Here is a 23,521-nt window from a genome sequence, read left to right on the forward strand (position 1 = left end):
AAAATCTGGGCTTCATGCAATTTGTATCAAATACAGTTTGTTCCATAAATTTTGTTTCTAAGTAACTAATAATCTTTTTGAGATACTGAGGTGTCATTCCCTACATTATGGAGGTTTCATGGAATCAAAAAAAAAATGGAGATGGAAGGGACCTCAGAGAATTGTCCCCTCTCTGGAGAACTGAGGAGGCCAAGACCCAGAGGGGCAAATGTCTTGTTGGAGGTCCCAAGAATCCACATGTGGTCTCAGTCCAGCGTTGACTCCATCAAGCAATTCTGCCTCCCTAAATATCTTTCTCAATGTTGTCAGTCATCCTACTGATAAAACTTGGTTTTCTCTGGCTTTTATTTGAATGTCCAATTTTGCTTACCTACAGCTGTCCCCAGAAAAAACTCTAAGTATTAAAAAAGCTATTCCCTGTCCACACAGTTTTAATGATTTAGATTTCTTCAGCAAGCATAAGACCCTAGCTTGGTTTTAAATGTCAAGACTTGTCTGTATTTCATTTTCATGTTTAAAGGTTATTCTAATATAAATGGGGGCTGGGGGTAGGCAGAGCAGGAGGCTCTCTCCAGCCCTCATGTTGTTTTGTTAATGTGCTAATCCTTCCTTTAGGTCTCTTCATTTTGCCTCTTCGTCATATATTTAATTTTAAACAAACCACTTTTCTCATTTAATTCCCCATTACATTTGTGCCAACACATTTTGGAAAGAAAAATAAAGGAAATATTTGCCCCAGTTAAACCATTCTCCTGCCCCCACAGCGTACCCTTGTGATCTAAACCAAGTTCTCTATCAGCAGATGTTTCTCTAGGTGGAATGTTCTGTGTCCCTACCAGAAAGAGCCAAGGCTTAATTGAAGGAGCAGCTGGTCACCAGCCACTGATGTGAGGAGAAAGAAATCATATTAGAGCTTGTTCTTATCTGGACCAGCTGCCATTCATTTCTTTTCCTCTTTTTCTTCCTTTATTTCTCAAGACTTTGGACCAAAGATGCAGGCCATCTTCCTGGTGCATCTTCAAATCTGTAGAGAGATGTAATATGACTTTAATCTCTTTGGGGGTAGGGGTGTCATTTTTATAAGGTTAAGATGATCAAATCTTTTAATACTTTCCATCCTTATCTCTTTTTAAAATAGTGTCTTTCCTTCAAAGCATCAAGGCATTGTAGGAACAAAGAGAAAAATGTGTTGGAGGATGTTGGTTCTCATTAGATGGTTACAATTTTGGTTGGATCGCTGCCTTTTGGTAAATGGGAGTGATAGTCTAGACATTAACCTAAGGTTGTTGAGGTTCTTCACACACTAGGCCCTCCTTGTCATAAAATTCCTTACTTGAAATTTTACTGTAAAATCATTGGGAGGAAACACATGGAATTCTGTTTAAATTAAAAAAAAAAACTACCTGAAAAATTAAAAAAAAAAAAGTCACTGGGCAGTAGGCTCTACTTAAAGCTTATCATCTGAAGGAGGAAGGAATTTATTTTAAAATCTCTAGTTCATTCAAGTAATATGACTTCGTATGTAGATTAGGACTATTTCCTGGACCAGGCTCATGGTGCTAAACTGCAGAGGAAAGCATGAAGAAGGAACATGACCTTGGGGAGACTGACCTTAAGAGATGGAGACTTGAGGGGGGTGCCTGGGTGGCTCAGTCGGTTAAGTCTCCCTCTTGATTTCGGCTCGGCTTGAGAAAGACATTGGAGGAGTGAAAAAGCAAAGGGAGGACACTGAAGAAGGAACACAGAAATGGCTGGAAGCAGCTACCCTCCTAGGCTGGAAGAACAAAGGGAAAATGTTGGAGTTATTAGGACATAGAAGGTTGGAAGGGGGCACTGGGACCCAGTTTTCTATGGAAAGGACACTAGGTGCCTCAGAGGAATGTGGGGGGTGGGGGTTGAAATCAACTGCCACCTGCCAGGATGGGGCTGTTGCTGGGGCAAGACTGTCATGATGTTTTCCTTTTCCCTTCTGCTGCTAGGAAGCTCAGAGTCCACTGTCAGCAAGTGAGTAGAACTTTGTGTCATTATGGCTGTGGTGATTTTTTTTTTTTTACTTTATTGGCAATACTTTTATTTCAACATATATTGTGCACTTCTTTGCAAATTTCCTCAAAATCTTTTGGGAAACCACTGAATATTTCTACGTCCATCTAGACTACCTTCATGTGCATCTTCATCTATACATTCAACTAAAACTTCTCTACCTACATTTATACTTCATTTCTACCGCCACGTATGTCCCATCTATACCTCTATCCAGATTTTTATCCGCATCAGTAACCATGAGGGAGACAGGGCCATCCAAGTCTGTCTTTGTAGTTTCAGTTGTGTGTGTTTAGCCCAAAATCTGAATATGAAAGCATAATTAGGAAGGTCTTAACATGAAGATAGCTCCCATCTGCTCTTCAGCCTCCACTGTGTTTCCATGAGAAAGCCTTGCATTGACAGATGTACTAATGGGCCTGTGATATAGAACCCCAAACTTAAAAAGTTCTAACCCATCAAGAAATCTCATTCATCATTTCATTTTTTGGAAAGGATATAAAAAATGAAATGTCAGAGCTATAATGTCAGGACTGTTTAAAATGTCAAGTGCTTGTTGTTCCATAGCCTGGCTGTCTCCTCTTCTGATCAAACCCCCAACTGGCATAATAATTATAGATGATGCATCACATTTTCATGCACAACTGGACCCAGATTTATAACAAATCAGCGGAAACGATCTCATTGCCCTGCCTGAAATTTTCTCCTTTTACTATATAGCTTAAGACTTTTCCTTTGGAGCAGAACATTATTACTGATTCAAGACAGGATTCAGGGTAAAGAATAAGGGAAAAAAGGGAAGAAGAAAGTTTCTCCATAGACCAGAACTCGGTCATTTATAATACAGAGATACAACGGGAGCCAAGAGACAGCAAACACATTTGCCGAACGCATGTTAAGAAGAATATTAAAGTATGGAGACACTGCCCAGATCATCCAGTTCTATTTCAAGACTCAGATTAATTTAGGTGTGCAAGGAAACATATATGTGAGCTCTATTTTGAACAGATATGGAGACAGTCCTTCAGGTTAATCATGTTTTAATCTGCAGAGAAAGTACTAATATATAGACAGAAAAGCAACAATTCTTTTGTCTGTGATCTTTATGGAAGTCTTCATGGGACTTAAGTGATGTATTCACAAGCCAATACCAATTATAATAAAAACCTGAAATCAATAGCATGTACGTGGGAGAATTTCATTTCTTCTCAACTGAAAGTCTTGTATCCACTGGAAGTCGGAAAAGGCATTCTCACGGCTCACCGCTGCTTCATTTCCCCCTTCCCTAGATCAGTCTTCTCACGTGGTTTGAAGGAAGCCTCCCTTCTGTGTCTGACTGTTTCTCATTATAGATTACTTTCAGTACGTTGGAAAAGTTAAAGCTCTTGGAAACAATCTCCAGAAGATCCTGATCTTTTTCTGTGCCATTGATAAATTCTTCTAAAGTCAATTCTCCTAGAAAATAATAAATGAACAATTAACAAGAGGCTTTGTTCATACCAATCACTGGTGTATACAATATATTCCCAGATACTTTCCTTGATATTCTTCTGACATTTTTTTCACCTCAACCAGACTCTAAATTCTTTGAATATCCTTATATAGAAAAGCATTCAATGGTAGGGTTGCCAATGAAAATGTAGACGACAAAAGCAGACTATTTTTTTTTTAAGAGAGAGAGAGGGAGGGAGAGAGTGCAAGCGGGGGTGGGGGGAGGGGCAGAGGGAGAGGGAGAGAGAGAATCTCAAGCAGGCTCCATGGCCAGCACAGAGCCTGATGCAGGGCTGAAATCATGACCTGAGCCAAAATCAAGAGTCAGACGCTTAACCAACTTAACGACCCAGGTGCCCCAAATACAAACTATTTTTAGGTTGAGAACATCAGCAATGCATTTGTGTTCACATACACATTCACGTCTCTACACAGTATTGATTATTTGACCTTTAATCTTGAAGATATGACCAAGTGATAGGAGCATGAATATTGCTGATTTCTAAGATCAGGAGGAAATGACATTGTGCAAGGCTGTTTTCAATATTCTTCTCTCAGGAAATAATTTCAGGGACTGTCCAAAGCTGTGAGGAAGGTTAAACATTTTTTTAAAAGATGTTATTTATTTATTTGAGAGAGTCAGAGACCGAGAGCATGAGCAGCGGGAGGGAGAAGGACGAGCAGATTCCACACTGAGCGTGGAGCCTGACTCGCGGCTCAATCTCAGGACCCTGAGATCATGACCTGAGCCGAAACTCAGAGTCACACACTTAACCGACTGAGCTACCCAGGCACCCCTAAAAAGGTTAAAAGATTTATTCATTCCATGTATAATTATTGGTCAGCCATTTTCTGATTTTTTTTTTTTTTAAGTAGGCTTCATGCCCAGCATGGGGCCCAATGTGGGACTTGAACTCATGACATTAAGATCAAGACCTGAGCCAAGATCAAGGGTTGCATGCTCAACTGACTGAGCCACTCAGGCTCCCCTCTCATTTTTGATTCCCAGTTTCATCAGCTTGACTTAAGCCATGGCTGCTATGTTTTGCCACTAGCATCATCCTACAAGATAACTTTTCAACATTTTGAGGGGATGGGGGGCTTCTCTGCTGACTCATTTGGATTGTAGTTATGAGCTTTATGGTACTCACTGGATAGCTAGTTCGTGTAAGCATACTCCAAATGCCCCTGTTAATCGCTATCTTGAAAATGTAGAGATCCCATCCTCCCTCTATATTCCCACCAAGCAGAATGTGCAGTGGAATGTGTTGTTTAGTGTTCAAGGTCAGGGGCTCTGGGGATGGCCAACCTGGAGTATCTCCCCTAAAACAGTGTCCAGGTGGCAGACCTTGGTTTCCTTGGAAGTGCTGTCCATGCAAGGAGGGGAGGGGCCCCTGAGAGTTGCTAGGTTAAATTGCTGTAATCCTAAACTTGCTGCATATAGATGCCAAAAGCAGATGCTCTGTCCAGTTGGCCACTGCTAGATTCCCTGTACATAAGTTCCCCTGATAAACCTATGTCTTGCCCCCCATCAGGCTCCCTGCTCAATGGGGAGTCTGCTTCTCCCTCTCCTTCTCCCTCTGCCCCTCCCCCCGCTCATGCTCACTTTCTCTCTCTCTCTCTCTCAAATAAATAAAATCTTAAAAATAATAATAATAATAACCTATGTTTTAATCGTTGTCTCCGGGTCTTTTCTTTGGTCTCACTGGACCACCACCCACCCTAGGCTTAGAGTCTGCTGGGACTTGGCTGCACATGACTGTCTTCAAGTCAAGGGGTAGAGATGTAGTTCCTGATCTCAAAGCGACTGTACCAAATAGGTTTTGTGGCTAGGTAGAAGGGCAGCCAAAGACGAGTCAAGAACATTCAGTAACTAGAGAATGTACATCTGGGGCAGAAAGTCAGCAGGACCTGAAATACTTTTTAGTGGATAAAGTCAAATATACAAAACACCATGAGAGTGATTCAAATATAAACAAGCATATAAAGAATCATCACATTCTCATAAGATACGTTCCCTTTGGTTTCAATGGCAAAATTCTAAAACATGTGTTTTAGAGGGAAATTGAATCTTTGTTCCTTATGTTTTCCTTATGCCAAAGAAGTTTGTGCAAAACCCACAGGGTAGGCATGGAGTCATCTATGTCTCACAGGGAATGTATAACCATGGAATGAGAAAAAGAAAACTGAAAACTGAGAGAAAACTGAAAATGAGGAGTAGTAAGTGTGGGGCTGGGGGACGGGCACATGGTGCGGAGTGGTGGGTCACAGAAACCATAAATAACAACAACAAAACAATCCTATGTTTTGCAAAGGGAAATCATAGCTGCTAAATTCCCCACGCAGAAGTTTTTCAAATTTCTAGGGGCTTCGCATGACCAAAAGAGAAATGAGAGTGCAGATGTGGGAACAGAAGTGCTTTTTGATTGCTCAGGTATAACACTTGTCCACGGTCACCAGTGCTGCTAGAAGGAGCTGTGTCTGAGGGTGTGGAGGGTAGAGTCACCATGTCAGGTGAAAAGCAACATCAGTTACTGGTGTGGCAAAGAAAGAAAAGATGGAATTTCTTTAAAAAACATTTTTTTCTAATCGGGATAGAATTGACATATAACATTGTTTCAGTTTAAGGTGTACAACATAATGATTAGATACATGTATATACTGCAACATCCATCACCTCACATAAATACACTTTACACTTTTTCTTTTTCTTGTGATGAGAACTTTTTCGTTCTACTCCCTTAGCAACTTAGAGGATGGAACTCTTCACTGTTGTTTTTTCACTTTTCTCAAAACCTGTGTGAACTCTGCATATTTGTTTTGTTTATGTTACCTAACCAGTTACCATAAAAAAAAATTCTTTTTGAAATTAAGCCAACTTCTACCTATAGCAACTTATAACTTTTACTATTTCTATTTAAAGTACTTACCTTGAAATTTTCCTCTTTTCCCTCTAGCACTTAGCATTCACTCATTTATTCATCAAACATGTATTAAGCCCCAGCTACAAGTGCCGTTTCCTCCAATGCTATGGTGCTGGAACGTGACAGGTGCTCAGAAAAAGTGCTGACAAATTGCTTCCCTTTATCTGATGTTCTTAAACATTGTTTCCTAATCCCTTTTAATTTGCCTGTGGATTTATGCCCAAACAAATTAAAAGGATGGTTTCTGAATCTGTCTAGAAAGAATCGCCTATGCAGGTCGTCTAGAAGCTTCCCCTCAAAAAATCTACCAGCAAGGAGCCAAAGCCAGTAAGAGGTGACTGAGCTGGAGATCACAGGGCTCAGAGGGATCTAAACCAATGGTTTGAGTTTGTATTATTTTGTTGTATATTTAAAGATACATTTCAGTGTTTGTAGGGCATAATTCAGAAAGTATACAATTTTATTTTTATATGTTAAAATATACATATACTCACCATTTATATCTACATGATTTAGTGTTTTTTGTTGTGTTTGCAGACACCTTCTCTCCTCCTGGGGACCCTGAAGGTCAATGCTCTCCCATCACTCACTACCAATTTCAGCAACTTCATTGATGATAGAGGCTACCTGTGGATATTTTCTTTAGCCTTGTTTTTGCAATCTGGTTATCTTGTTGCTATTCCTGGGTCCCGTGTTTCTTCCCATTAACATCTTATATTACCTTTCATAACAAAACAAAAAATGACCTCCTACCCCCCTCAAAAAAAAAAAAAGGCAAAATTTACTGTGCATGCTCACATTATCATTGTTGCTCTAAGGAAGTCAGCCTGGTTTTAAAAGAAACCAGCCTGCATAAAAGATTTTTTGTCAATTCTTCTAAATGAGAACGTGGTGAAACAGTGTAGCGGCTCTGGGAAATTAGCAGAGACAGGAATGGGGGTGGGTCTCAGGAGATGAGAATGACCAGATTTTCAAGGGCGGACGCCAGTGAAGATTTTATACGACACAGTTTTGTAGTCATAAGCAAGGTGGCACTAGCAGCATTTAGCAGCATTTTATAGCCGAGTTTTTAAGTGCAGGAGTTTCTTTTTTATACGAGAAAACCCGATTCCCCCTTCTCCCCTGGTAGTTCTGCTTCTCAGTTTGAGTCACTGTGACTTCCGTGGCTTTTCACAATGTTCCTTCTAGGTAACTGCTCAATAAAGTGTCTTCATGTCCTGCCCCTGTTTTCTTTTACCCAAAATATCTGCCCAATAATCACCTCTTCCATTTCGTCTTTGGCCTTGTTCTGTCTCTTTTCACTTTCATGGTTTATTATTATGAGCTACTTAAGTCTCCCCTGCCCCTGCGCTATTTGGCACTAGCTTAAACTTGCCTGGACACTTTCTGCACTTGATGTTGTGAACAGATTCTATAAATCTTCCTAAATCAGGTCAAGAATGACTCCTAGGCCGTGCATGGTAGAACGTGGTTGCTATTCTTCCTGCAGGAAAGGCTGCAGAATTCCATGCTTCATCATTTATCCTGACTTGTCTTGCTCTCCTGCCTCTTTTCATTCTTCAGTAACATTGACTATTGAACTTCAATCTTCTGTCATTGTGATTCTCTTCAAGGTTTTCTTCCTGATGCTTTTGTTCATAATATAAGGATAAAAATAGCTTGTTGAATTATTACCATAATACATGCTCGTGATATAAAACTTAAGCTCTACAAAAAAGTGTAATGAAGTGAAAGAAGTCCCCTGTAACCTCTTTCTGTCCCCCCGTTTCACTTTCCATTGGTAATTAACTCCTGCTAATCAATTGCACTTATATTTTGTGAAGTGGCAATGCATATGCACATACATGTTAATTTCCAAAATAGTCTAAACACCTTTCTTCCTACAGATAACATTGCACGTTGTGGGGCGCCTGGGTGGTTCAGTCGGTTGAGCTTCCGATTCTTGATTTCAGTTCAGGTCATGATCTCAGTGTCCTGGGATCGAGCCCTGCATTGGGCTCCCTGCTCAGTGAGGAGTCTGCTTGTCCCTCTCTCCCTCGGCCCCTTCCACCACTATTGTGTGTGCTCTCTCTCTCTCTCCCTCTCAAATAAATAAATCTTTAAAAAAAAAAACATTGTATGTTGTACTTGTTTCTTTTTTATATCTTCCTTCACTTTTCATAACATCTTCTTACCAGACATTCATTCATCTCACAACTATTCATAGAGTAACTGCTATGTGTCAGGAAGTGTGAGCCTGCAAGAAATACCGAAGTACATAAAACAGAAATAGTTCTTGCCCTCATGGAGTTTGTAGATACTCATTTTTTAAATTTTCATAGCATTTATCCTATGCCTCTCTTTTGATTAATCTTCTAACTTTGATTTGCTAACTATCATGATAATCATGTATAGAATACTTCATAGCTGTTGCGTATTTTTTTGTCCCAACATATTTGATGTTGGTCATTCTTTTGTAAACAATTTGCAGTTAAATTGGGATGTTCATATATGTTCCTAAAGTTCTATCCTGTTGTGTTGTGATCTTCTTCATCTTTGGTTTCAATATTCACTGGATTATCAGATACCAATAGTAAGCTTTCTTTTCAGTTTGAAAAATAAAAAAAAAAATATTGGCACATAGTCAACACTATTCTGTTATACTTGTCTGAACATCTCTATTTCTACCAAACTGATGTTTTGATAACAATGATAATCAACAATTTAAAAAATCTTATTCGAGGTATATATACTTAGGTTTGTACAAAGATGAATATACATTTTCCCCTGTGGTGCTTGCTCCCCTTTTATGTGTGAGTGAAACATTTTATTTTCCTGTGTCAAATACTGGCAAAATCCTTTTATGCTTCTACAAATATCAGCCTTCTATGTCTTCATTACTTTCTCTTCCTTGCCTTCTGGTGCTCTGGGCTGTCTTTGTCCAACAGTAGAATTTTAGCGTCCTTTTCTTGATATAGGGAATGACTCAGCTGTCTCTTGATGAGATGATAAGACAATCTCCAATAATTTGCATATAAAAGCAAATTCTATTAGTTTAGTTGTGTATATGCATTTGCCAAGAAACAGTGGTTCACTGTTGTTCCAAAATGCAACTAGTTTATTTGATATCTTCATTGTAAAGGCAATGATATACATCTTTTTTCTTTAATACAAGTTTCCATCAGAGGAAATGATTTGCATGATTAGTTCTGTAAGCTATTCCAGAAACCATAATGTATTCTCTCTCTTTTGACATGTTCTTCCAGGTCAAAGAGCCCATTTCCTTGTCTGCAGGTATCCTTAGTTATTGCCCAAGAAAACACCTTCACTCTTCTAGATTTGCATCCTTTTGCAACCCCCTCTTTTTCTAGGGACTTCCAACCACATTCCCCCATTTTATTGATTCTATTATACTTTGTTTGCGAGGAAACTGTTTAGGTAATAAATAGTGAGTCCTGCATCACTTTCTTGTTTTCTGGAACACATTACCTGTTCCCCCACACTGATAGAAATCAAGCCCCTTCTCAAGGATACCACAATCCTCACACTTCTCCAGTAGAGGTCACCTTTCCTTTCCTCCCACTTCCATCCCTAGAAGCAGGATCCAGAGATATTTTCAACATTCTTGACCTGCCCTTTTGACATTCATTGTATTACTAAGTCTTAAACATTCACAATATCCCATCTATTTCCAGGACACTTATCCTTTGGTCAACGATTTCAGCCCCAGCCTGAAATGTTTTATCATCTCTATTCCAATCCCTGCCATACTCCAGCACTTCTGATTAAAAATTAAACAGAACAAAAAAATTAAAACAGAACAAAACCTACAGCATCTGTCCTGTTTGGTGATCAGAATTTTCAGTTGCATATTTCAAATAAAATTTTCATTGACCTTCTAAGATCTTCCACTCTCCATTTCTCTAATCCATGTCTACCTTCACTTAGTTTCCTTGTCAATTCTGGGTTTTGCAAGCTTTCATGTGAACTGATTTATTTTATTTATTTTTATTTATTATTTAATATTTATTTATTATTTATTTTATCCTCAATCTATATAGACCCAAATACAAATGATTACAAGCAAATGGCTCTGATCTTGGTCAGAAATGAGCATTCTGAATTCGAAATTGAGGTGAGGCAAATGAGGACTGGGTCCTAAGAGGGAGATTGATGCTATTGATACATTTCCAAGTGTTATTCTGAGATTTATACTCTTGTCCAGTCCTTTGGCTCATTCATAATGGCGATTTCATGTGAACTCCCTCCCAGCCTCCTCATCATCCCATCCTGCCAGACTGAGCTGCCACATAAGACTTGGGCAAACTGCCACACTCAACATGGATGTCTACTGCCCTCCAGTGTCCACTACAAGAAGTGACCTATAGCGGGCATGATGGTTCTGTGGAAAAAGTTACCTCGGATTGATGAAAACCATGGCTGGAGTCCCAGTGCCTCATATCCATCCCTTTTCCCCCCTTAAATCACTTATTAACATCATATTTTCCACAATGTCAAACTTTCTGTTTTCAAGGAACATTCCTAGATACGCTGCCTCAATCTCAAATCAATATGCTCCCTTACCGGTTTACTGAGATCAAAGCCATTGGGTGTAAGCACTCCCCCTTCTGGAATGTCTGTGTCTTCCCTTTCACTCAGCCTCTGAAGAAGTTACCTTCTCTGAACTAAAGAGGAACCCAGATTTTAGGGTAACAATAGAAGATGGAGAAATGAGCAGAAAGAGTAGAAATGCAGAAAAGGAACAAAGAACAGAAATGAAGGTAAGTACAACTCTTCCCAGAAGTGTATAGTCAAAGGAAAGGAAAAAAATCTGATAGTAGAGGAAAATCACACAATTGAAGAAATGATTTTTATGGTATGGAAAACTTGAGTTTATTTGCAAGTCGATGAGACGCTTCCAGTAGAAAGGAATAATTACTAGAACATAACCCAGAGCGAACAGCATAGTCCTTCATATCATATTCTTCCACTTTTCTTTCCTTGTACCTCCCTTTACTCTTGTTCATATATCCCTAAGTGTCAAGCATCATGTATATATATATATGGTCAATAAATATTCTGTTGAATTGTACTGACTGGAGAACATTGAATTGGCCAAATTATGAAGCCCAAGTGATATCACAACTAGGATTTTCTTGAAAGGTTCATATTTTTGCCTAAATGGCATTCCCACCCCCACCATCTCCTACTTTGTAAATTAAAAAAAAAAAAAAGTGAGCCCAAGGAGAGTAATTGCCTTACCATCATTATTTATATCGATCTTATGAAACACCAAGTTAGTAAATTCCTCAGGACTCAGAGTTTGCTGGCCATTGAGGGCTTGTACAGCCTGCAAAGAGAAATGAAATCAGGGAGTACAACTTTGCTGGAAGCAAATACATTTTGTGACATTTCTACCCTCAATGTGACAGAATTTGAGGATATGTTCATGTCATTTTGGCTGCCCAACCTGTTCTAGTTGTTAAAAATAAATAAAAAGATTATATGTCAGTTCAGGGTAATGAGGTTTAGAAATTTAATTAACTGGGGGCACCTGGGTGGCTCAGTTGGTTAAGCGACTGCCTTCGGCTCGGGTCATGATCCTGGAGTCCCGGGATCGAGTCCCGCATAGGGCTCCCTGCTCAGCAGGGAGTCTGCTTCTCCCTCTGACCCTCCTCCCTCTCATGCTCTCTGTCTCTCATTCTCTCTCTTGCAAATAAATAAAATCTTAAAAAAAAATTAGAAATTTAATTAACTGAATACAATCTGAAGTTTGATATTATATGGGACGAAGGGATCCATTCAACATATTAGGTCACAAAAGATGCAAAGAAGCCTACTGCAGAAAAAAACTGTAGCGGCCACTGTCATAAGAATTCTGGACCTAGAAAACAAACAATAATCTCAGCTTCAGACCAGTTATAATTGATCCTATGGAGAAACATGAAAGGATATTCTGTAAGCATCTAAGTCCCCTCCAGCTTCTGACACTAGCATCTCTGGTCCTTTTTGCCCTTTTGTAGAATGATCGACTGGGAAGACAGATATGTATGCCTTGGAAGGACACTGAATTTCTCTCACATCCTGCCAGCACCTTTTCATCATAAAGGCTGTCAGGGGACCCAGAGAAAATGACATTTCCAGCTTTCCTAGAGGGGAAATTTAACCATGCTCTCCTTCTCCCCCACCTCCAGGTGATTAAATTAAATGACCAATATTTGATGTAAAAATTCATAATAAAATGAAAGAAAGACAGAGAGAGAGAACGAGTAGTCATCTGGGAATTTGAACATAACTATCTTGACTGAACATGAAGGGATCTTCAGAAAAACCACTGACAACATATTTTAATTGAGGGCATGGTCTGCAATAGGACTATCTCTTCTGCTGCTTCTTAAGCATTACTGAAGCTGAATCCAGGATCAGTCAGAACGAACAGTGGTAATGCACCACTCCTGGCCTTAGCAAGTCCAGGTCTCACGGTTAAATATATGGGAATACTTAGAATAATGGTTACATACATGTAGTATCCTATTAGATGAACGTTTTTAGGGTTTCTCGGTGTCTTGACAGAGGTCCCAAAAGCCTAGAAAATTTGGCTAGGCATCCAGTATTTCCACAGCCTGAAGGGATATTAGACCACATGAATATGTCATAATACAAGATTATGCAATTTCTAGGATTTGTCTGTTACCCATCACTGGGCAATATAAGTGAGACTGAAGGATTGATGGAAGGTTGAGGAGGCCTGAAGGGGTATTTTCGGAGGGAGTCATCAGTGTTTCCTGTGTTTTCCCTCTTCTTACAGAAGAAACATGGTTGGGGGATGGGTCAGGAGGCATGGGTTGTTTCCTTCTTTCCTCCCTCATTTAGCATGTCTGCACTTTCTCCTGCATTTTGATAAGGACCACTTCTGAGCGGGAGCAGGAGGAGGTAGGAGAGAAGGGGGAGCAGGACACCTCTGACTTGGCAGGCACTGTCATGGCTACCGACTGTCAGAGCTCTCTGGATGGCAGATGTTGGAAATCCCCTCTTTCTCTGAGACCATGTTTACCCTTCATTACTGAGACTCTCCTGCAATTCCCTAGATGTGCATCATGCATTTTGATTCCAGCTGACCCCTCGAGGCTCCTTCTATAAGTTCTAGGTCTGAGTTTCTCAACATCTGCACAATTGATATTGCAGACTAGACAATTCTTTCTTGTTCGGGATTGTCCTGTGCATTGGAGAATGTTTAACAACCACCCCTAGTCTCTAAACAATGGATAGCATTTGCACCACACCCTCCTCCACTGACTGCCCAGCTGACAACCAAAATGTCTCCCAACATGGCCACATGTCCCCTGGGGGAGTAAGAGTGCAACCTTGCTCCTGGTTGAGAACCACTCTCTAGTTCTACCTCCAGCTCCCTCTTCTTCTGAGGTGCCCTCACTTCTCCAAGTGGCTCAGCTGGACAAGATCCAAGACAACTCCATGTCAACTTCCCCACCCCCCATATCTGATCTATGAAAAAACCTCCGTCCCAACTAATTCTAGGCATGAGATACTTCCCAAACGGCATCCCTCCACTCCACTGCCATGGTCTGTTTCATATAGATTTCTCAGATTCAAACACTGGAACACAGTGTTCCCCAAACCTCTATGGTCTCCTTAAATTCCCGTGCCGTGGACTTGAAGTCTCTTACCCAAGAAATCCTCTCTAATAATTCTTCTCAAAAATTCTCCTGACCATTTTATGTCTTTGAAGTGAAATTAAGATGTAACTACATCTTTGTAAATTTTGCCTATAATCTAGTACTTCCTTTGGATCTTTTGATGGTTGGGCTGTATTTTATTTCAACATCCTGTAATCATGTACTGAGAGAACTTCTATTAAACAGCATGTATTATTCATTACCCTATTTTTTCACTCGTTACCACAAACGTTTGTTGATACTCATTTTTTGTAAGTACATATTCCATTGCATTAATTTATTTAAAACTTTTCTTCTTTTAAGTCATTTATTTTTAGTATCTTAAGTGACTGTGATGTAAATGATAGGACTTTTATCTTTGATGATGTTAATGATTGTTTTTTCTGACCAGAAATGTTGACTCTAAAATAAAGATAAACTTTTAGCCTCTTGATGCAGATTACCAAATTTCCAGGAATGTTCTATCCATTTATACTCCCTCCACAAGTGTGTAAGGGTGCTCTTCTTATAGTGCCTTTGCCAGAATTAAATCTTATTTTTGTTAATTTTTATTAATTTCATTGGAGACAAATAGTATCAATTATTAATTTCTGCCCTGTGCTTTTATTATTTGTTTCCTTATTTCTTTTTGTTCTCCTTTTAACACTTTAAGAAAAAAACTCAATTAGCTACTTAATATTTCTCTTTTCTTTACTCATTAATGGAAGTTACACATTTTAACTAATGAAAACCTGTGCAAAAACTTCCGTAAGATTTAGACAAAATCATTTTATCCTTTCGTTCCTCCTAATTCTTTTGAGAATTTGATGACCCTCTACCTCTCCCCCCAAAAATGGATAACATACAAGAAAAAATTTGCACTCAATTTCATGGTCTTCGAGGATTCCCAAAGGCCACAGATCCATAGATCCCAGGATATGAACCCTTGCTCTGAGTACTGCTTTGGAGGCATCCCCCAATATTTGTATGCTATATTACATATTTAATTTTTTTAAATAAATTTGAATATGTTTATTTAAGAGAATATTCTAAAATTTACATGTGGTTGGGCAGTCTCTAGAGAATATTCTGGATTCCTAACTTTGTGTTGCAATATGTAATATGTATACAGAATTTCAGAATTTTAATGCTTACAAAATTTAATTACAAAGTGCATCTTAGCACTTTTTTGTGAATTACTTGTGTGAGATTAAAGTGGAAGCAATATTAATATTATCATACTCTTGAATTCTTTGCATATGTTGGTTAACTCTACATTTGATAGTTTTAAATTTTAACAGGTTTGAGGTGTTTAATTATAATCGTAGTTCTACCCATTTATTTTTCTTTACATTGTTGCTAATATTTATACTATGTATTATGTTTGTAACTCAACTCCTTCATCTATAAATGGAAGAATTTGGACCAAATCATTTCTAAGACCTCTGATTCTAATTCTGACTGTGTTATAAATTCACTATATCGCATTCATAATTATTTTACTTCACATTCTCACTTAGGTACAGTGTCCCATTTAATCATCTTTTACTCTAGGATCCATTTCATCTCATACCATGATAATAACTATTCCCAATTCCGTGATGGGGGGGTTGAGATTTATAAAAGGACTCATTGAACTTTAGAGCTGGAAAGGATCCCAGGATCCTTGAGCTACCTATTAGAAATACTTTAGTCCAACCCCCAGAAAGATTGATGCCCAGGTTTCTTTGTTCTTAGTCCATGGCTCTTGCTATACAAACCATCTAGTATTTCAGCTGTTCCTCACAAAACTTTCTGCACAGATGCAGACAAAAAGATAAATTGTTTTAGAATATCATGTTTATTTCATTTTTCATCTCAGTACTCTGCTACATCTGTGAATTTGAACACCAACAAGAAAATGCTGGTTTGCAGGTGCACACTCAGTAACCAATAGCATAGAGAAACTTACATGGCTCCAGTGGTTCCAAATGTATATCCCAAGAGTCTCTAACCACATAGACAACTGTTGCCAGCTCCACAGGGAAGAAAATTACATTAACTATATAATGTCCTACAAAGTTCCTTCACTACTTCACTTACCATGAAGATGTTCAGTAGTTCCTTTTGTCAATAGAACCGTTTCCATCAACATCATACAGTTTAAAATACCATTTTAATTTTTGCTCCATTTTTCCTTGTATAACTAGATTTACAGCAGCAATAAACTCTAAAAAGTCAATAAATCCATCCTATGGAAAGCAAGGTGGAAGGGGAAATCAATATCTAAGAAAAACAATTGTTTTTTATTTGAGAAGTCACGGTTCATGAGCAGGACCATTAGCACAAATTAATACAGCCCACAAGATTTCAGCATAGAAATTTTCCTGGCACTTTGTTAAACAAACAAACAAACAAAAACATGGGTGATGTGTATAGAAACAAGTAATTTTAAATATATAGGTAAGTGTCTTTTTTAGAGAAAATATCTACTCCTTATGTCAAAAAAAGGGAAAAAGTTCTGAAATGCCGTGAGGGAAGGCTGTGTCCTCACCACCAGACATCCTACAAAGGCTGTCTTCTCCTGAGTATCTTCAGGTTTTGTTGCCTACTCAGGAGAAGATGAGGGACCAGTTTCTAGTAGAAAGGAATTACCAAGGAGCTAAATTCTGTACTCCTTTTTAGAGAGCCCGGTTGATCTTTTTGGAATGCTGAACTCCACGATTCCTTTTAAGTATGTCGTTTTCAGTATGAATCAAGATTTATGAGCCTCTTTTCTGTAAAGATTTTGCCATATTAGTCAATCTTAGAAAAGACTGTTTAAGGCTCTCAAGCTTAGGCAGTTCCCCTCATCCTGTTTTAAACGGGTAAAACACTCCCAGTTGGAACAGAAATAGTGGGTATCATTCTTAAGACTCACACCCTTCAAACCTTGCTCAGCCAAACGCTCAACCATCTTAAGAAAGGTGACAAGCTCCAGGAGGTGTGTGCAACCCACTCTCTGCTATGTTCCCGTGGGAGTTCAGACACCAGCATATTCAGCCCAAGAAAACATGTTGTCAGCTGCATCCTCCTTGGAACTTTGGAATGTAGAGTCCTATTTACAAAACAGGATGTGACATAAAGTACTCCCTTTCCCTTGGATATAAAGGGCTTGAGAATTATTGGCCTGTAAAATGGTATGTGTTTGCTTTGAGGCTCAAGCTTTTGTGTCTAGCCTATAAGAAAAGCAAATGAAAAATCACCAGTAGTTCTGGATGTGAAGCAAAGCCTGCTTGCTGGTTAACAGCTTTTTGTTTTATTTTACTTTGCTTGTTTTGTATAGTAGACTACTACAATATCTTGGCTATTCAAAGCCAATGTGCTAATAACTATAGCATTGTCTTCAAATGTATTATTTTTTTTAATTCTCTACAATATATAATAAAAATATCATAAAATATTTTAAAATTTTACTACATGTATTAGATTTTTACATTTTACAGCTTAGATATCTTCACCCTATCAATAACTTTAATACTTCTTATAAGTGATAAGACTTCTACTAACAGTTTGGAGTCTGGTTGAATGAATCTCCTAAAGGAAATTTACTCAAGTCTACAAAACATAGCTGGTTTTACCTTTTCTCCATCAGCCTTTCTTACTGTTTGTTACCACTTCACCATATTAATCCCTAGCCTACTATGGCCGAGGCAAGGGAGATACGTTATCATAGAGTGGAAATGTATTTAAGATGACATCAAGATATCTTCTGATTTGGCGGGACATGACCATTATTTCTCAGTGACGAGACCAGCAGGTGCAGAGGATAGAAGCTGGGTGGACAGTATCCAATCAGGGCACACTGGCTCCCAGGTCTTCCTCCTGCGTCTCTTAGTGCTGACCAATCAATACAACTGTTTCCTGGGTAGTCCTTATGCGTGTTTGCCCAAAGGTTACAGAAGCGTCCCCCCTGAGAAGGCTGAGTTAGCTTGCTATAAAGTTTCCATAAAAACCTTTATTTTGTGAGGGTTTGTTTCACTTCTCGAGTCTTGCTTCAGTGATCACAGTTTTTGGCATCACCTGTATGACGAATGGCAACAGACTAGACTGAGTAATGTTGACTTTAGAACATTTGGTATTTTATGATTAAGCAACAGTAGGCAGGTGGCCCTAACTCCTTCCAAACCAGGCTATGGAAGCTCTGAGCAAACTATTATCAGGAGATGAGCACAAATATTTTCATTGTATGGCTTTAAAATGGACAATCCTGCTAATCTACAACCAAAGTTGATGGTGGGTAAGGAAGGAAGCTTTTCTACTTAGACAAGTGCAGCCTTTGGCAAAATCTCCTGCAAGCAAAACATTTTCTGTCTTTATTTTAGCATTCCATTATGTAATTAGACAAATTCTTAGCAATCTACAGCCAACTCTTCTTTCCAATTATCTTTCTGGTAAGATTTTGTAGAAATTTGCATCAGTGAGACAACTCTGGTGAATGTGATTTAATGGCTTGTGTTAGTGTTGGAGAGAGTTTTAGGTAATGCTTATTCTGTAAATCAGAAGATAAGGCAATTATTGCCTTCGGTTAACCTCTAGTTTTCAAGCCCAGGGTGGGGAGGTGGATAAAAACCACAGAGAAGGTGAGATGTTCCTGCAAATGTGACTAGGAAGAATGCAATAGAGGATGTTCAAAGACTTTTCTTTGAGGCTATCCAAGGGAACACTGTTAAGTTCATATTGCTGTATTTGAGCCACCGGAGTCCTTGTGGCACATAGAACTGTCTGGAGATGTCTGGTACCGATTGGCCTTGCGCCAGAGTAGGGTTCATAAACTCCCTGCATCATAATCACAAGGGGACAATGAAATATGCAGATTCCTAGAACCTGACCCCCAAACAACACCATCAAAACTACTTGGGTTGGGGCCCAAGAGTCTGCATTTTAAAACGCTCCCCAGGGAAGTCTGATGTATCCTAAGATTTGGGAACCACAGACCTAAGCTGTTTTTCTTATAGATGTCTTCTTTTGTAGGCAGTGTTATCATCTAGGTATCTAAGTGGCTGTGGTAATTGTGACTTATTCTCACTTGAATTTATATAACCTTATTAAGACTAATTAGAAAAAATATGACCCACATGGTTCAGTCTCAGAATGACGCAGGCATACAAATCCAGCCCAGCAATCAAAAATTAATTTCAAAATAACAGCAAGTCTTTACTTTCATTTCTGGAACAAACACAAGCTGCAAGAAATGTATGGATTTCTTCACAACACCCCCTTCCTCTCCCATCTGCTCCCGCACATACGTCCTGCTGCTCAACCTTCAGCAATCTCCACTGCCCGGTGTCTTCACAGCCAGCCTGAGCACGAGAACACTTCAGCCTTTCACTCTCCCAGTGTGTCTCATAATTCTGCACCAAAATCCTAAAACATTAGTTTGGCAATGGCAGGATCCTCCTTTGAGGTTGAGGGCAGGGAGAAAATTGGGCCCATTCTCATGAGCCTCAGAGAAGGAGAGTTTGGGAGTATGTGTACAAAAATCATTTGAACCCCAACACGTTTATAGATTTATACATTATGTTCTTGGGGTGGAGTGGGTTAAAGGGAAGAGTTAAACAGGGCCAAGATATGGAAGCATGACAGTTCCTCGGGCTCCAAAAGGACTTTGGTCCATTAACACATTATGAATCATTTTGTAGAGGGCGGTGAAAACAAGAGAGAGAAAAAATATATGGAGACTTTAAATCCAAGCTTTCTCATGGTTTCTAAAATGTATGGGAACTATAAGGCATACTTTTTACATCTATAAAGAAAGTATAAAAAGATAAAAAATATGTAAGACTTTCTGTTCTTTCTTTCTACCATTAAAGAGATGAAACTTTAGAAGTCTAATACAATAAAAAATAAGGAAAACAAAATCTATTCTGTTCTAGTCAGCAGAAAATCCACAGGTGGAATTATGTGGTCTCCAGGCAGGGTTCACAACCTGCCATAAATTACAGTTGCTTTCAGGATATGATCAGTTTGAAATGCAGATAGAAAGTTAAATTATAAAATGTATATGCATATGAATCAATTATTTTATTATTTATTACTCAGTATAAAAGCTATAAAATCTATCGTATATATATTTCAAGCACTGTGCTAGTCACTTTCCAAGCATCATCTCTAATTCTAACAGCAACCCGACAGAGGAGAAAACGGATTTTCAGAGAGGTTAAATAGACGAGTTAAATAACAAAGTTAGGACATAGGTGGATCTAGGATTTAAATACAGTTAGCCTTACTCTAAGGCTTTTTTTTTTTTAAAGATTATTTATTTATTTGAGAGAGAGAGAATGAGAGACAGAGAGCATGAGAGGGAGGAGGGTCAGAGAGAGAAGCAGACTCCCCGCCCAGCAGGGAGCCCGATGCGGGACTCGATCCCGGGACTCCAGGATCATGACCCGAGCCGAAGGCAGTCGCTTAACCAACTGAGCCACCCAAGCGCCCCTCTAAGGCTTTTGTTCTTTGTACCATCCAGTATTTATTGCCCTCAAAACGCATTACAACCGATTTCTTCTTCTGAAAGGGGTGTCCATACAGATGGGACACATTTAGTGCAGCGTGTTGTTCTGGATTCACATGTGTAGACTATTTGGCAATACAGTCGTATAAAGTAAGGTGACCCAATGTCTGAAGATACTACACCTTGGCGCCTGTGCTTCCTTCATACCCAGTGCTGCCCAAGGGACAGCTGGCCTGTGTGGTCTGAGCTGCTTCGTCTCAGGGACACTGTGAGCCCAGAGAGCTCTTGGAGCCACCACTTCCAGATCTCCCTCACCTGGCTTACAGAACCATCTGGCTCAGTGGGACAAAAAGTGTTCTCTCTCCTCTTGCCTCTCCTGCTTCTTGGTATCTTTTTTTTTTTTTTTAATATTTTATTTATTTATTTGAGACAGAGAGAATGAGAGACAGCATGAGAGGGAGGAGGGTCAGAGGGAGAAGCAGACTCCCTGCCGAGCAGGGAGCCCGATGCGGGACTCGATCCTGGGACTCCAGGATCATGACCTGAGCCGAAGGCAGTCGCTTAACCAACTGAGCCACCCAGACGCCCTCTTGGTATCTTTGATGAACACTTCTGTCCATTTGGGAATCCTTAGCCCCCTCGCCCTACCCAAGGATTTAGCCTCCAGCACCCCAGAGACAATAGCCCTCCCGGCCTATGTTTCCCTGGAAATTTCCCCACCTGCCCCTCCAGGAACAGAAGCCCACACACTGGTGTAGCTAACCCTGTTGTGTCTTCACCTCTGCTCTTGGCTATGACTCTACAGTGTCCCTTTGCTCTGCAGCTGGTACTTGCTTTGGCTCAGCATTTCCCCCTCTTCAGGGCCTCACACCTGCATTGCAGCCCTGACTAACCCCTCCATTCTCCCCACTTGGTAAAACACCCTGGTAAGATATCACCGTAGATATCATCTGATATGCCAGTGTGGTCCTGCCATCACGCTCTGTATGCCTGAGAGACTCCAAGAAACAGATATTGAAATGTCATCTCAATATATTTCGAGACATCTGCTTTCGAGTTTTGTCCCAGGGATGGAGGTACAAATTTATAATCTCGGTAATGTCCTTGGGGGAACTTGGCTTCATTTCACAGATTCAAATTGTAGAATTTCAGTTCTAGAAACAGTCCTTCATTTTGCAAATAATAGTAAAAATAACAATCATAATAATCATAATGACAATGACAACTATTTTTTTTTAAGGAGATAGAAGTCTATTGAATACACTGCAAAGGAGCAGGGGGCAGGACAGTAAGGGAGAGGCTGTCTGCTATGAGGCAATGACGAGGGGCTGTATTTAAAGAGGGAAGGTGAGAAGGTCTGGGAACAGATGGAATTTTCCTTTTTTGGTACCTGTGTCCTGGTGTATGTAACCCATTTATCAGCTACGACTTATGGATATTTTGAGGTGGGTCCCACCTAATGGGCCTGTTTGTATCCAGCCAGGGGGTTGGGGATCACTGTGGGCCGTTCTACCTTACTCAGGTTTCCATTGTCCAAGTAGATTGGATACAAGTGGCCTCTACGTTCCCCCCTGACAGATCAACAAGGACAAATCTTTGGCATTTGAGTGGAGGTCTCGTCTTCAGTAGCTGCTTCATGCTGAATGAAGGGCGTAGAGATGCCCCTACCTATAGGTCAACATTGGTCAGTTGGGAATTTAATAGTGGTTATGGAAGACTGAGGCAGCTGGGTCTAGAGTTGCTAATATATGGGCATTTCCTTGAGCAGAGAGGATCATCCACCAGCTTGAAGTTATGGCAGTGAGGGAGTCTTGACACCAGGTGGGGAGACACCAGTGTCTTGAGTCTCGAGTGCTGCTGGTGAGATTTGTAGATGTCAGGCTTAAAGCATCCTTGGATGGAGTGGGAACAGGCAGCCGGAATCAGATAGGTTTTCCTGGTTTGTAATTCACACGTCTCTGCTGATCCTTTTGAATGGCCCTTAGAACCATACGCACAAAGATCATCTATATGTGAGTTTTGTAGCAGTTTCTCCGAAGCTGACCTCAAGTTGCCCAGCATCAGTTTCTAGGGCTTCTCTTCCAGGAAGCCTCCTCAAACGAGGACAATGACAACTATTGATGCTGATGTAAAAGTTGCTACACACACAGGCCAGGCATTGTGCTTTTCACACCTGAATTCAGTTAACCCGAAAAAGGCCCTAAACGGTATATACCAATAAGCACAGCATCCTGGGGTCTATTGACGCCAAGACCATAGGAACAGGATTGTTAATACAACAACTAGGGGTCAGACCCCATACATTCTAGTGCACCCTCTCATTCAGGAAAACAAATAATCCGAATCCAACTCCCCCAGAGTAAAACTACCCCTTCTCACAGCATTAATGTTCTGCTACTTTTCACAGAATCGCTACCTGGGAAGAATTCACAAATTTCCACAGCCCCTCACCTGAAGACATTTCAATGTTTCCATTCTTTCACATGTGACACTTCCCAGTAGTATTTTACCAGCTGTGGCAAGTCAACAGCAACACAGGAACTGAAATGTCTGCCTGGAAATGGTTGCTCAGATGGTCAGGGTAAGGAAACCGCGAGAGTTAGTATAAGCACACTGTATGATTGATCCATAATCATCGGTGATATTTAATTTGCATTTTAGGAGCTGCAAAAAAAACTAGGTAATATAAGGACCCTCTCAATTTTGTCAAACATCTATGAATACTTTTTAAAATAGTTTTGTGAATTTTTGAAATCTGTAAAAGTTATGTTCAGCATTTATGACCTAACCCCATTTTCACAGACAGACACTTACATTAACAACAAACATAGTCTCCATCAGCCATGGAGTTTCTGGAATGTCCTGAAAAGAGACTCAGCTCTTTAAGATGAGAAATATACTGCTGGCTTGGTAGGTCGGTTCTATAACATGATCTTTACGCA

The 23,521-nt window shown here is 39.8% G+C and overlaps 1 protein-coding gene across 1 annotated transcript in view; it reads right to left on the minus strand.

Annotated features, from left to right (window-relative positions):
* Positions 1–3,389: 3,389 nt before the first annotated feature.
* The window catches only part of GUCA1C (guanylate cyclase activator 1C), a 32,497-nt gene continuing 12,365 nt past the window's right edge, over positions 3,390–23,521 (minus strand). Inside the window, 4 exon segments of the mRNA XM_044914050.1 lie at positions 3,390–3,498; positions 11,648–11,787; positions 16,193–16,215; positions 16,218–16,341. Of these exon segments, the coding sequence (XP_044769985.1) occupies positions 3,390–3,498; positions 11,648–11,787; positions 16,193–16,215; positions 16,218–16,341 (396 nt within the window).

The sequence above is a fragment of the Neomonachus schauinslandi genome, chromosome 1 (assembly GCF_002201575.2).
Source record: "Neomonachus schauinslandi chromosome 1, ASM220157v2, whole genome shotgun sequence".
Classification (NCBI taxonomy): Eukaryota; Metazoa; Chordata; class Mammalia; order Carnivora; family Phocidae; genus Neomonachus; species Neomonachus schauinslandi.